Consider the following 15164-nt stretch of genomic DNA (forward strand, 5'->3'; position numbering starts at 1 on the left):
ATTCTCGTGATCGTTGATGTATATTCTCCAGGAGAAGCTAATGTGCGTAGATTTGTTGGGTTGTCAAGGCTGGCTGTTATTATATGGGCAAGAATATATTGCTATGCGATGGGTTGAAGAGTGATCTGTTTTATGAATTGGCACAATTCAGAGCAATAATGTGATTCGTTTGTTCTTGTTCGCACTGCTAACTTGTTTGTCCTGGGTAGTCCGTAAATTGAATTTGCTCTTAATGAAAATGTCATGTTAACTTACAATTTGCATATATCATAAATAATAATGCATCATCCCTTCGTGCACTATTTGTGAACGTTAAAATTGTACTTTAATTAGCGCATTTAAACTTGACTACGATTCAGCTTTCACCGGAACTGGCCTTTGTTCAGAAGTTGTTAGTCCACAGCTGCTGATGGAAATGAACATGCACCGCCCACACTGCATTAGCACGCACAGACGATTGCGCTTATCACTGGGAACTCTGAGCCAGTAGTGAACATTCCACATTCCTATGGCAGGGGTCAGTCTTGAATAGCACTGATGCTATTGTAATATTGTATCAAGCACAGGCATTATTAATAAGTTAATGAGTTACGGTCTACTCCTCTGTAGTATGTACTCTCTTCCTGGTCTGTGACACGATGCGGATACATTGAGACTATCTTTTTAATAATACTGCAGGCAAAGCAAACAGAACATGAGAGGACATTCCATTGTTCAGCTTTGTTATTCATATAATAATAATACAATGGGTAATGTCTCAACACTGCAGTTTCTTACTCGCGGGCCTCCACTCTAGAAAGTGGAGGCCCTTCGAAGAGGTGGGAGGACCCACACCTTACCCGACCACACCTGGCCTGCCGATTGACTAGCTGTGGTTGAACCATATTCACACTACTGGGTGGACCGATTAATAACGATCGTCATTGTTTCAACCGCCGCGCCGGGAGATAGAACTGGTGACATATGGATTGTTCATCCAGTCTGTGAGCCATTCACCATGGCAGTATCCAATACACGTAATGATAATGATTAACTGTTATAAAGTACGTGCAGCATATTCTCAATCCACTGCTGGTTAAAGGCCTTCCCATGTCATTGGGTTTGTCTGACCATACTTCATCACGCTGGGCAGTGCAGGTTAGTGAAGGGGATGGTTCTGATATGACTCAGCACTGTTCTAAGCCTCGGCCAGGAATCAAACCTCAAGTCGCCAACATCTCTACATAAAGATATTGAAAATGTGTTGATGGTGTTCACTTAGTTTGCTGTAGTAGATTTTGGATTATTCGTTGAAAGTTTGCATCTGTTAGGTAATAGTACAAAGTCAATGTTATGTCTGACGTTAAATCAGCTTGATGTGTTGAAATTCATATACAGTAATAAGAAAAACAGTCCATCAATCAGATTTAATGGTTACCTCTAAAAGCCAGAGTAATCTTGCAAAGCAAAATAGAACACAATTTTGATTTATATACCATCTAATGCTATCTCAACATACCACACAGAACAGTGTAACATGGAAATCACGTGGGGAAGGGTGCTTATATCTGTATTCATTGTCATCGGAAGAGGCAAACAGGAAGGACTTGAGCCTGGACTAGAATATATATGTAAGTATGTTGAAGTTCTTTCACACCGTACGTAGCCAGCCGTGCTAATCGTAGGAGCGGGGGAAGGACAACAAACTGAACACAAAAAACAGTTCGAAAGAACAAAAAAGAGTTTTAAAGAACATCAGGGGAGCCTCGTCTCAAACGGTGTTAGACCAGAGGATGCCAAAAGGCGCCTTTTGGCGTCCTCTGGTCTAACACTGTTTGAGACGAGGCTCAAAAGAAATATGTCTCTGGTGTGGACCAATCAGTTTCAAGGGCAATGCATATATTACCAGAGTATGTTTTTTGTTTGCATTCTGACCACAAGCATTGTGGTTAATGCAGACATGATTCCTTGTAAAAGGTTTCAATTTGGTGTTTTAACATCTTAACACCTGTTTTTGTTGCCAGAAAAAAGGGGAAAAACCTATTATCAGTTCTGAAGATATTAAAATGGGCCAACAGGTCAAGAGCGTGGACGGCTGGGGGGGGGGGGAACAGTTGCAAGCAATGGGGGCAGCGAAGGAGAATGAGCGACGCCGTCTATAACCAACCAACAGCAGGTGTACGTACCTCTGCAGAGGGGCACAGGCTTGTTCCACGTGGGCCTTCCATCGTCACCCATAATACAAGTCAACGTTGAATGTCCATGCACCATGTATCCAGTGTCACAGCCATAGGTGACGGTGGAGCCCAACTTGAAGTCGCCGCCCAGGCGACTGCCATTCTTAACGTTGCCAGGGTCGAAGCAGGATTCCCGTGGCTTTTCTGTCACGGAAGGTGGCGACAAAAGTTAGGTTTATTGTCACAGCTCGTGAATTTGTGAACAGAGCAAGAAAAAGGAGAGAGGGAATTGACAGGACGCGTTTATTCCTCTCGAGTCAATATAAAACTATCTCCCTGCTCCAAGAAGCGCCAGGGGGTGATGCTTATTTTCTCCGGCAGTCCTCAGTCAATCATGGAAATTCCACATTCTTATGGTGGTTGCTAGTATGCCTATTGCATTACCATACCGACTTTCGACAAAGTGGAACTCGTTGAATTAGTCTTGCAGTGATGATCTCCCTACCTTCAAATCGTGATGCAAGTACTCCACTACCAGCATTGCACTGCCGGCAGTTGGACGTTCAATTATTACTTAGATCATTATTCGATTTTTGGTGGCTTAATAGTGGTTGGACGTTATAGAAAAATATATATTTAAAGGGCCAGTCATTTATCCTGCAAAGCTCCTGAGCTTTAGTTGTCATTATCATAGATCACTAAAGGGATATTGCACTACATTATTAAACATTGTGCATGCCAAGCTTAAAATTTGGGTGCCGCGGTGGCAAGATATTCATTACCTGGCCTGGTATACAGGAGGTTGTGGGTTCGATCCCGACCCTGACGCCTGTTTATTTGGAGTTTGCATGTTCTCCCCATAGTGCTGTGGATTTTTTCTGGGTCCTCTGGTTTTTTCCCTCCACATTTAGAGTATGTGGCTACTATACATTTCCACATGACAAGCCACTTCATTGGGCTATCATTTGTGATAGCCAGACCGCTTCTGAAAAACAGCTATATAGCTCAGTGGACCCTACCTGGTTAAATAAATAATAGTTTATAATTTGAAGGTCAAGTTCTAACGACACGAAAGTAAAAGTTTCCCTAATGCAGGTTTTTTTGGGTTAGATCACATAAATATATAAATGTGTCGTTAAAGCCACAAACCACCCGACACAGCTAATTAGTAAGGTTTGTCACGTAAACAGAACATGTCAATTCGTTACGAGTGTAGTGGCATAGCGCTGGCTGCTGGCAGAAAGGGAGATCTGTGCCGTACGGCAGTCCTGAGTTCAGCAGGCCAGGATATACACGAGAGGGGGATCGAGGGGAAAGGTCACAGAAGGAGCACACCAGGAACCCGCTGGTAGGTTCTAGAAAGGGGGTGTTGCTAGGGGCGAAGCCAGGCCACGTGACAATTTAAGAGGGACCCCTGTAGGGGACCTCGGGGCAGTTGTTGGAGTGGGATTCCTGTCGTGCTGCTGAAGTCCATCGTCGCCATTCTTCTCGTCGTCTTCACCATTCTTCTCGTCGTAGTCTCCATCTCTACCATCTCGGGGTGCCACCAGTCAGGCAACCTACCAACTGTCCTAAGTAGCGTCACCGACAATAGACCGACTACTTATTAAGAGTGTTAACCCCGATGGTGCTTGTTAATAAAGAAGTGCCTCCAAGTCTTATCATATCCGAGTTAGTCACTACACTAGTAGAGCACACCAGTGTGTTGGAGAGCAAAGCCACAACATTTACAATCTGAGTACGACGTTTTGCCAGTAATTAGATATAGCTTCATCAGGCGACAGCCAGATTTGTGGAGGACTCCTCCTATTTCGTTCCTTAAATAGAGGGGTAGTTTACCTGTTCAAATGTGCATCGGGGCAGTGCTCATCGCCACTGGTGTCCATATTGCCAAGGTGAGGATGACCACTCTGGACTTCTCCCACGGTTGTTTTCTGTTTGTATCTATTCCCCCAAGGTTATATCGACGGTGCTGTCGGGGTCATATTATGAAACAAAATAGCCATTCAGATCTCTCATAGAGCCGTGCAACCCTTTGTGTACGAGCGAAAGGGCCCCGTGGAAACAGATATCACAGAGCTACTTCCGAGATCCATTTAGGTGACCCACCTCTGGTTCAGACAGTAGGGCGGCAGCACTTTCCCAGCCACTCTGCTACAGAGATTCGTTTTCTTCGCATGGCAGTCAAAGCAAGATTATTTTTAAATTGTCACAACTGGAAATTAGCTAAATTACGTGCAGAACTAAAGTATAAGGCTATGCATTTTTTAGCGTGTTCGTGATTGTGCAGTTGTCATTATGGGTCACCTCGGAATTCGATGTGGAAGCCTCCCAGGCTGACGGTGCTGTCACTGGCGAAGGACAGGAACAAGCTGTTGCCACTGCTCTCCACGCGGCTGGGCAGCTGCGGGCCATGGTAAGAGCCAATCAGAGCGGCACTGCCATCCAGCCCGTCGTGCACGCTCAGGAAATCATAGTTGGCCTCAAGGCTAAAGCTGTGAAGAACGATAGAACGCGTTAAAGCTTACGCAGTACGCACACGCGCAGACAGTAGAACATATAAATGTGCAGCACTGAATTTGTTCCTGCTCTCTCCGCTACTGGCTGAAGGAGCTCCACGAGAGGGAGGGTACACAGCAGAGAATACCTCTAGAGAGTATTTTGGCCAACTTTTGGAGGGAGTGTGAGTTCCCACAGCCTGGTCCACCGTTCGCGACCACGCGATCGACTCACGCACACTGCTGGGTGGACAGAGACCGTGGGAGGTGGGGGGGAGAGAGTAAAAACAAAAACTTGCCCCAATATTTCAACTGCCCCGCCGGGAGAACAAATCGGTAATGTCTGGATTCCAAGTCGCATTTGCTCACCACTACCACCATGGCAGGATCCCACAGTGCGCGCACACACACACGTGAATGCTATTCTTTCCCGATTAGCCAAGTAGCCACTGAGACAAAACGATGTTTCTAGGGAAGCCTGGGGCACTGTGTGATACACAACAATGCACACTATGGTATATATATATGGTACGATGAGGGAAATCCCGACAGATCTTCGCGTAATATTTATATTTGTGCAATAAGAGGCCATGGGGTCGGTAATGCTTCAAATTAGTTCTGTCTCCCTCTTTGAATAAAATAATGATTCAGGGCAAAATTCAACAAGTTAAATATTTCACTTCTGAGGAAATATTTAGGCGGCAGATGTTAAAACAGAAATGCAACTTGCTTCACAAATAAACACCAAACAGTATCGAGATTTTCTCACAGTGCCATCATGCTGGCGTTGATTAACTCTAACGAGGTGTTTTCATTATTTCGATTAAAAGTCAAGAGCCAAACCTAGCATGAGGGTGAAGCCTTTGTATCATTCGATATCTTGATACTGGCGAACTGCTCAACCCGAGCTGATAACGCTTCGGTGTTTGCATTGTCCTTGTACTGCTCATCATTTGGCAGCCTTAGGTCTCGCACTGGTCAGAAGCAATGCTATAAAAGAGGCTGTCTCTGGTGCAGGCGAATCAGTCTCAAGGACAGTGCATAACTTGTCAAATATTTTTTTTGCGCGAACAAGTACGTGTGATTAAGCAGACATTGATGCCTTGTAATTGATGTCTGTATGGTGTCTGAACATCTTAACACCTTTATTTACATTCGACGGGTACCGCAAGATGCGACCATGTCCGTCCAGTGGTCGCTGAGCTGTATTGGCTTCCCGTTGCCGAACGAATACATTCTGAGGTCGCACTTATTACACACACAGAGTGCTTGTTACAAATGATTTACGACACCTTGCTGATTTCGTCAAGGAGCATAAACCATCACGTGAACTCCGGTCATCCTCGCAGCGGCTTTTGGCTGGCCATCGAACAAAGACGGTCACCGCATCGTGCGCTTTCAGATGCACTTCTGCGGCCGTCTGGAATGCCCTTCCTTCCGGTAGTAGGAAAATAACTGGAGCTGTGCACTTTTACGTCTAGATTTTTGTTGCGTTTATTTTGTAGTCCTTCCCCTGCACCTCCGATTTAGCACGGTACGTTGCGAAGAAAGTTCACCATACATACAACTAGCAAATTCATCCAGATTCATTAATAAACACGCATATCATGTGAAAAAAATCCACCATGATCTTCTTTACCACACATTACCATGGAAACCGTTAACTCCATGCAGCCTCATTTAGCCAATAACCACTTTTTCTCCTGCAATATGGAAAAAAAGCTATATATAATACAAATGTATATTTTTGAGGAAGAAAAGGGAAAATCGACTTCATTTCCCCGGTGTAAAAAGCCCCTTGTCAAATGCGGGAACAGAGATCGAAGAAAAAAATTAAGCGACAAAAGCGTAACTCCGGGCCTCATCCTAACGACCTATGATGTGCTGATTTTTATATATATAAAAAATGAACTCGACGCCTGCTTCACACAACTGGCCTCAATTATTTTGCTGAAATATGCTGCATAATTTGCATGCGGGTTGGACGGGCTACTCATGAATGTAAAATATTGGCAAGCATTGAAATATGTCGCACGGTTCATATGGAATGTAATTGCCTCGCATAACAAGAATGATATATTGACTCCCGAGTGATTGCCCGAGTGTGCATGCTTGTATTTGTAAACCGTACAAACATCACGACTGCATAAAGAAATATAAAATAAAGACCATGTTTATTCCTAAGCAGTCAAAACTAAAATTGTGCACTTTTTTGTAATGACCTTAATTGATATTCAATGTAAATGTTCTACTTCCATAATTGGCTTCTTTGAATTACAATATAGATTGTGTGCAGAAAATCCTCCTTCAGGGTTATTTTAATGGGGTTGCATTGCTACACTTACAGAAATTAAACAATTATATGATATGCTAAATGAGGCAATTGAAATGTGGTACTGTATTAAGCATGTGGCTTCCGAATAAATTAGCACATATGAATAAACAGTATCTGGTGGGCAGATGATATCTTTCTATAAACACATGATGATAGATCCTTCATTAACCTCATATCCTCTTTAAGTAAGCACTTTTCGTGCCATCTGTTATGTGAAGTGATGACATCTACAAGGCACGAGTGTAGTCTACATTACCACCAGCCACCTTTGTCTCCCCAGTGCTGAAGTATCCCACCACATCAGCTTCTCAATACGGAGCGAGTCAAGTTGGAGGAAGAATTCATATAGGTTCTGATATCACTCTGGGCCATTATTCAATTAGTGGCATTAGCTGTGGTGAAACAAGTGTGGTTTGTACAAAATCACTGGCACAGAAAGAGCAGATTTTGGAATGGGGCCATTTTCTTGCATGAAAATCGCCCCATTCAGCCAAAAAGGTGGGGAAATTATGGGCAAAGTGGCCAAATGTTTGCGACTATTTTCGTATCCGTTGACAGCCCTGAACTAGTGTTGACATCAGTTGATAGCCAGTCTCTTCATCAGAACAGCCACTGTTGACTTCCCACAAAGTGATGACGGCCTGAGTTGAGACCCGAGCCAGATTTAAACTCGCAACCTTTTAAACTGCAAGTTGAGTGATCCAACTGCAGTGCAACCTGACTGCGGATCACATGCGCGGAGGGAATTATTGAAAAGACATAAGACAAGTGAAATTGAAGATGTAGGGATTATGGTGACGATGAAGATGAATGATAGTTTTAATGACAACACCACAGTTACCAGGTTCCACCCAGCCACCAGGTTAAACTGAACTCAGCCACATCATCATCATCATAACCACCGCTGTTTGATATTGAAATCATCTCAAAAGGGTTTTACGTGTTGAAATGGGATGTCAGCTCAGTAATTACGTGAAAAGCGCACGTACCAACCGTCAACGTTGTAACACCAATGCTTTTATATACGAAAGACGGGACACTCGCTTCCTCTACGGCGCCACGGTGGTGAGATGTGAACTACCTCGCCTGGTATGGAGGAGGTTGTGGGTTCGATTCTGACCCTGACGCCTATATATTTGAAGTTTGCATGTTCTCCTTGTGGTTGCATGGATTTTTCTTTGGGTCCTCCGGTTTTTCCCTGCATGTTTAGAAACATGCGTTTAAAGTATTTGGCTGCTGTACATTTCCACATGATAAGTTACTTTGTTGATCTATCATTTGTGGCCAGGTCGCTTCTGAAAAGAGCTACATAACTGAGTGGGCCTTAGCTGGTAAAATAAAATAAAACGTTTCTAGTTTACTATGAATCTAAATCCCTAATGTGACATCTAACAACATCTAATCACAAAGCTTGCCGGTGAATGAGCATCGACGGGAGGACCTCTACAGTTGACGTACACCAGCCACGACAACACACCTCTTGTGGATACGCGTCAAATGGCAAAGTGCCCACAAGGAACACACAGCGGAAAATTTTCGCAGAGAACACATTCGCGTCAAGTTATTTTACCGCAATAGGAACAAAAAAAACTACTTCAAGCTAACCGATATCCTGCAGACGTGATGAGAAATTTGACACCGGCTGAAAACGGTGGTCTGAGTCTGTGCATCTCTTTGATAAAATAAGCACTGCTCCAGCAACTAATCTCTGCTAATAGCACCCTGAACCTAAGATGGAAATGCAAACATACTCTTGGTGGGGCTCAGTCTGTCCATACACAGAACGACCAATGCTTAAAGCGATATTTCAACAGACTGCAAAATGTACATTTCATTATAAGTATTCATCCATGCAACTATTTACGATGTTTCTGAAGCTTGTTTAACATAGGTCTTCAAATCGTGGCTTACTATAGATCATGGCCCACTCTTAAATCTCCTTTGACCATGGCAGACAGACTTCTATTTGCTACCATTCCCACCTTTGTTTTCCCCAATTGTTGAAAAGCAATCTGTGATAAATAATCTCTGGATCATCATCATCAATATCTCCCTTTCCAGATGTAACTGATGATCCAAGTTCCTGATTGCAGGGAGATCTTTTCATCCAAACATACAGGCAGTAAACTAATTGTCCAACCAAACAAGAACACGGTGGTATACATTTACAGCGAGGGAAAAAAGTATTGGATCCCCTACTGATTTTGTACGTTTGCCCACTGACAAAGAAATGATCAGTCTATAATATTAATGGTAGGTTTATTTGAACAGTGAGAGACAGAATAACAACAACAAAATCCAGAAAAACGCATGTCAAAAATGTTATAAATTGATTTGCATTTTAATGAGGGAAATAAAAATTTGACCCCTCTGCAAAACATGACTTAGTACTTGGTGGCAAAACCCTTGTTGGCAATCACAGAGGTCAGACGTTTCTTGTAGTTGGCCACCAGGTTTGCACACATCTCAGGAGGGATTTGTTGAACTCTTCTTTGCAGATCTTCTGCAAGTCATAAAGGTTTCGAGGCTGACGTTTGGCAACTCGAACCTTCAGCTCCCTCCACAGATTTTCTATGAGATTAAGGTCTGGAGACTGGCTAGGCCACTCCAGGACCTTAATGTGCTTCTTTGCGAGCCACTCCTTTGTTGCCTTAGTCGTGTGTTTTGGGTCATTGCCATGCTGGAATACCCATCCACGACCCCTTTTAAATGCCCGGGCTGAGGGAAGGAGGTTCTCACCCAAGATTTGACGGTACATGGCCCCGTCCATCGTCCCTTTGATGCGGTGAAGTTGTCCTGTCCCCTTAGCAGAAAAACACCCCCAAAGCATAATGTTTCCACCTCAATGTTTGACAGTGGGGATGGTGTTCTTGGGGTCATAGGCAGCATTCCTCCTCCTTCAAACATGGCGAGTTGAGTTGATGCCAAAGAGCTCCATTTTGATCTCATCTGACCACAACACTTTCACCCAGTTGTCCTCTGAATCATTCAGATGTTCATTGGCAAACTTCAGACGGGCATGTATATGTGCTTTCTTGAGCAGGGGGACCTTGCGGGCGCTGCAGGATTTCAGTCCTTCACGGCGTAGTGTGTTACCAACTGTTTTCTTGGTGACTATGGTCCCAGCTGCCTTGAGATCATTGACAAGATCCTCCTCTAGTTCTGGGCTGATTCCTCACCGTTCTCATGATCATTGCAACTCCACGAGGTGAGATCTTGCATGGAGCCCCAGGCCGAGGGAGATTGACAGTTCTTTTGTGTTTCTTCCATTTGCGAATAATCGCACCAACTGTTGTCACCTTCTCACCACGCTGCTTGGCGATGGTCTTGTAGCCCATTCCAGCCTTGTGTAGGTCTACAATCTTGTCCCTGACATCCTTGGAGAGCTCTTTGGTCTTGGCCATGGTGGAGAGTTTGGAATCTGATTGATTTCTTCTGTGAACAGGTGTCTTTTATACAGGTAACAAGCTGAGATTAGGAGCACTCCCTTTAAAAGTGTGGTCCTAATCTCAGCTCGTTACCTGTATAAAAGATACCTGGGAGCCAGAAATCTTTCTGATTGAGAGGGGGTCAAATACTTATTTCCCTCATTAAAATGCAAATAAATTTATATCATTTTTGACATGCGTTTTTCTGGATTTTGTTGTTGTTATTCTGTCTCTCACTGTTCAAATAAACCTACCATTAAAATTATAGACTGATCATTTCTTTGTCAGTGGGCAAACGTACAAAATCAGCAGGGGATCAAATACTTTTTTTCCCTCACTGTATGCTGGATTCCCTCAATTAGCAATCTTTATAATCCTGTATCTCTAGAAAGCAACCAGTTATTTGGTGGTGCTGCTTCTAAATTGGCAGTGGTGCACAAACACAAGTAACAACAACTCAATGCAGTCGTCAATAACACTGTGGCCTTGAAAAGAAAAAAAAAACACAACATATATCAACATATATATTTTTTAAAATACAATCGGTGACGTTTTGGGCAATGTTCCCATTATGTTTTTCCACAACGTCGACCCCCACCTAGGATTTCAGCACACGGACCTCTTACAAGTCAAGCACTCTGACATAGTACTGCTCGGTCATAGAAAACGCACACACAGAGCTAGGAGCAGGATAAAAAATGTGATGTCTTTAGAACTGCTTTTGTGTTTAGTTTGGTGTCCTTCCCCCGCAAACTCCAATTAGCGTGGTTGGCTACGTGCGGTGCGGAAGAAGTTCAACATACTTGCACTGCACTATGTTACATTAACGTCCCTCCGTATTGCCCCCAACTAGTGCAAATTATCAGGTGTTTCCTTGTTTTATAATTATTTTTGTATTAATTCAACATACATACAGACCCGATGTTGCCATTCGGCAATGGTGAGCACACTGGACTTGCAACCCAGATATCGCCGGTTTTTTATGGAGATATCCTGGGCATGGCAGTTAAAACATTGAGCAAGTTTCCTACATCCCCCCACCTCTGTCCACCCATAAAAAAAACAAATGGTTGAACCATAGTCGGTTTATGGGCAGATCGCATGCGGTGGGTTAAAGTGTGGGTAACGCCCGCCTCATCCAAGATGTCGGCGTGGAAGCGTAGGCCAAACGTCCTCTCGATTGGCTTTCCGGAGCTCTCTCTCTAACAGAGGCTCTTCTGCTGCCCGCAGTCGCTTGAGCAAGCAATTGCAGGACTGGATATTTCATTTTACCTTTTGTAAAATGAAATTGTAAGTGCGAGGCAATTTTGGTTCCTACTCAAAGCGGCAGTGAGGCAGGCTTGAACCAGTGGCAAAAAAAAGCAACTCTACAATCCATTTCCAAAGCAGAGGTGTCAATTTAAATGTCTCATTTAGGGGGCCCACTTGACATTTACGAACCTCAGATGGTGAATTTAATTAAAAAGTGTCACAAAAGAATTGCACGATCAGACACTTACCTTAGAAAATTCAACGCCACCACGTAATCGGAATTCACCACCACTAGCCAGTCACAATCCTTGCCTGGCGGGTACGGTTGTGGGTAATTGGGTGAGAGTATAAATCCAGCTGGCCCTGTTAAATTTCCTCCACATGGGGCTGTGAAAAAATCATTTAAAATAACATAACATGGTTAATTAATCAATGGAGCTAAGCTTGCGCTTCAAGACGGCCTATCAGGTTTTATTCATGATTAGCCAGCAGTGCTCACCTATAGCAACACTAAACAGAGAAGACGCACGTATGACTTCCTGGGCTGTATCAGACACATATGGCATTCACTACAACCTTGCCCGCAACGTTTAATTATCGATAGTCGGGGGAACTCGCTTGGAAGGAAGTTGGAGGGAAGTAAAACGATAAAGAAGAATTTTATTTGGAATATACAAATTTTAATTCGCATTCACAATAGTGCAATGAATCTCGTACAAAAGGCAAATGAATTGGCATGTCTTGACAACTGCCTGGCATCTCATAATTGCGCGTGCTTAGTGCAGTGGAGGGTGTGGGGAGCGGTAGCAAAGAGATTAGCGTACTGCGCTACGAAGCTGGCGACTAGAGTTGGATTACCGCATTGTCAGCTTGTGTGAAAATATGCGTGCGTACGTGTATGTGTTTACGCATTTTCGTGCACGTGTATGAATATGTAGAATACAACGTGGATTCATAAAACATTGAAATGGAGCCACATCTAAAGATGCCGGTAGAGACTAGGACGCCATGTGCACTGAGATAACTTTGGAAAGAGGAACAATATTTTTATTTTTTATAGTTTAGCAAATGTTCCATCTTAATATTTAGTATCGTTTGCACAGATTATCGTAAATACAGCATTTCCATATCATTTGCATCACGTATAACTAATCCAGTCTCAGACGTACAATTTGGTGCACGTGTTTGCGAGTGTTTCTATGCACGTTCATTGGCAATGTGTGCATGTGCACGTTAGTTACGGCTGCCGCCCAAACAGAATGAGTGTGGATGCTTCCTATTGAATAAATATGTCTCCTCACCACTGTGTTCACTCTTTAAATCGCTTGCGCAATTTGACGCTGTTGCCCCAAAGAAATATTTATTTTTCTCCAAAATATTCGACTTGAAAGTGGCGGGGCTACGTCATCGGCGAAGGGAGAGGAGCTCAACGACTTCGATCGTTGTGCTGTACTCCTATGCTCCCCGCCCTTTACCAAGACGCGATAAATGGCGTGATAGACGAAGACTTAGTCAGATGAAAGAAGACATGAAGACGAAAGATATAGAAGCAGTGAGATCAGTGAAATGGAGACAAACATAGAGATGTTAGTGAGGTGAGAGAATAGAGATACTGACACAATGGAGATGAGGTTAATTGCCATTTTATGTTCGTAGCATTTATTAGGATTTGAATTTGTGCTGCTTGTGGCGCTATGCGGTATGTGACAGCAGGTTAGGGGTGAAGTGTCCCTCTTTTCAAACAACGTGAGCGTACTCATTGTCCGTGATGGTCCTGGACCAGTGATAAAAACTTAACATTCATATGGCAGGGCCAGTCTTACCAAAGAATGACCACTATTTACATTGACTTCCCACGTTGTGTTTATTGGGGATTGAATTAGAGCTGATGTTTGATGCACCAATATATTTCACGAATCAACTTCATCAGTGAACTTGAGCCCCTTGAGACACCCAAGATTTCGCTAGGTTTTGTTTACGCCTAACGCCGCTACTATTCACGCGCCTAGCGCTACCACTATTCACATGCCTAGTGTCACCGCTTTGTTTACATCCGGAGGCGTTGGCGACCGTGCAACAGCGGCGGCGCTCACCGAGGCATGACGGGGGACTCGGCGTCCAGAAGAAGCGGCTGCCATCCTGCACGCACGCGATGCGCGCCGCGCCCTGCAGCTCGTAGCCCGGCTGGCACTGGTAGCTCACCGTGTCGCCGGGCCGCCGGCCCAGTGCCCCGCTACGCGTGCCGTTCATGGGCACGCCGGGGTCGCGGCACTCGGACGCCATCGTGGCTGCGAGCGGGCACGCACGGTGAAGGCGGAGAAGGGAGGGAGGGAAGTGGTTAGCCTTCAAGGATTGCTATTTCGCGTCAAGAGGCATAAACCATTACGTGAACTCTGGTCCTTCTCGCAAGCGGCTACTGGCTCGTTATCGAACAAAGACGGTCACTGCATTGCGCGCTTTAGAATGCGCTTCTGCGGCCGTCTGGAATGCTCTCCCTTATGATATTAGGAAGCCACTGGAGCCATCTATATATATAAAATCGTTCATGTCTGTCTGTCTGTGTGTGTGTGTGTGGACTTTGGCCCATACGCACTTTCATTGGACGGCGGTTGCCCCTGGCAACGGCTAGCCACGCCTTCGCCGCTTTCATTGGACCTGGCAACGGCTAGCCACGCCTTCGCCAAGGGCTGCAGTTTCATTGGACGGCGGTTGCCCCTGCCAACGGCTAGCCACGCCTTCGCCACTTTCATAAGCTCCGTATTTAATTAAATAATAGCCATTACACAGTATTGTTGGAGCGCTAGGGGGGGGGAAGGAACGCCACCCGTACCCTGCCTCTTCCAAGCCGACAATTTTAGGCGAGGCCGCAGGCTTTGCACGCTACTATGCCTCGACACCCACCACGCCACTCTGAGGTAAATTCATCAAAGTTTTTCCTACTCTTCACTACACCCCCACCACAATGTGTGCTATTAATATTACTTTTAAACCCAACGCGCCAACAATCGATTACTTTAATGTTCACTGTACAAATACTCATTAAGCTGGGTGAGCGTACTGCCAGTCTATCATGTACACTCTAGCCTGCTTATGAAGCTGAGTGCGTGTACTGGCAGTCTATAATGTGGACTCTTGCCTGGTTATTATAATCGATTCTTTATATGTTCTTTGTACAAACAGTCATTAAGCTGCTTGAGCGACCCCAGTTCGATTCCAACTCACGCCCACCACCGCTGACGATTATTTGAAACGGACCTGGCCCTCCCCTAGGTCCACTCAGCCTCAAAAGCGTAACTGCTGTCGTGTGTGAACATCGTCACTGGGGAGACATAGGTGGCGGGGCATCGTGGATCCAAGTCCCGGGCGAAGCCGGGTCATGTGTATGTGTGTTTGTGTTTATGTGTATGTCTGTGTGTCTCTATGTATGTGTGTATGTATGTGTATGTATGTGTTTGTGTGTATGTGTGTCTGTATGTATGTGGGTTTTTTTTTATGT

General features: G+C 44.5%; 1 protein-coding gene across 2 annotated transcripts in view; it reads right to left on the bottom strand.

The window, feature by feature from the left end:
* Positions 1-15164, bottom strand: part of LOC133353404 (CUB and sushi domain-containing protein 3-like) — a 634534-nt gene that overhangs the window by 175088 nt on the left and 444282 nt on the right. For both annotated transcript variants that reach the window (XM_061569655.1, XM_061569654.1), the window contains exons 27-30: positions 13762-13956; positions 11917-12055; positions 4464-4651; positions 2166-2360 (exon numbers count right to left, since the gene is read on the bottom strand). In XM_061569655.1, coding sequence (XP_061425639.1) covers positions 2166-2360; positions 4464-4651; positions 11917-12055; positions 13762-13956 — 717 coding nt within the window. The remainder of the gene's footprint in view (positions 1-2165; positions 2361-4463; positions 4652-11916; positions 12056-13761; positions 13957-15164) is intronic.

The sequence above is a fragment of the Lethenteron reissneri genome, chromosome 43, assembly GCF_015708825.2.
Source record: "Lethenteron reissneri isolate LAM-NWPU_2019-01 chromosome 43, ASM1570882v1, whole genome shotgun sequence".
Taxonomy (NCBI): Eukaryota; Metazoa; Chordata; class Hyperoartia; order Petromyzontiformes; family Petromyzontidae; genus Lethenteron; species Lethenteron reissneri.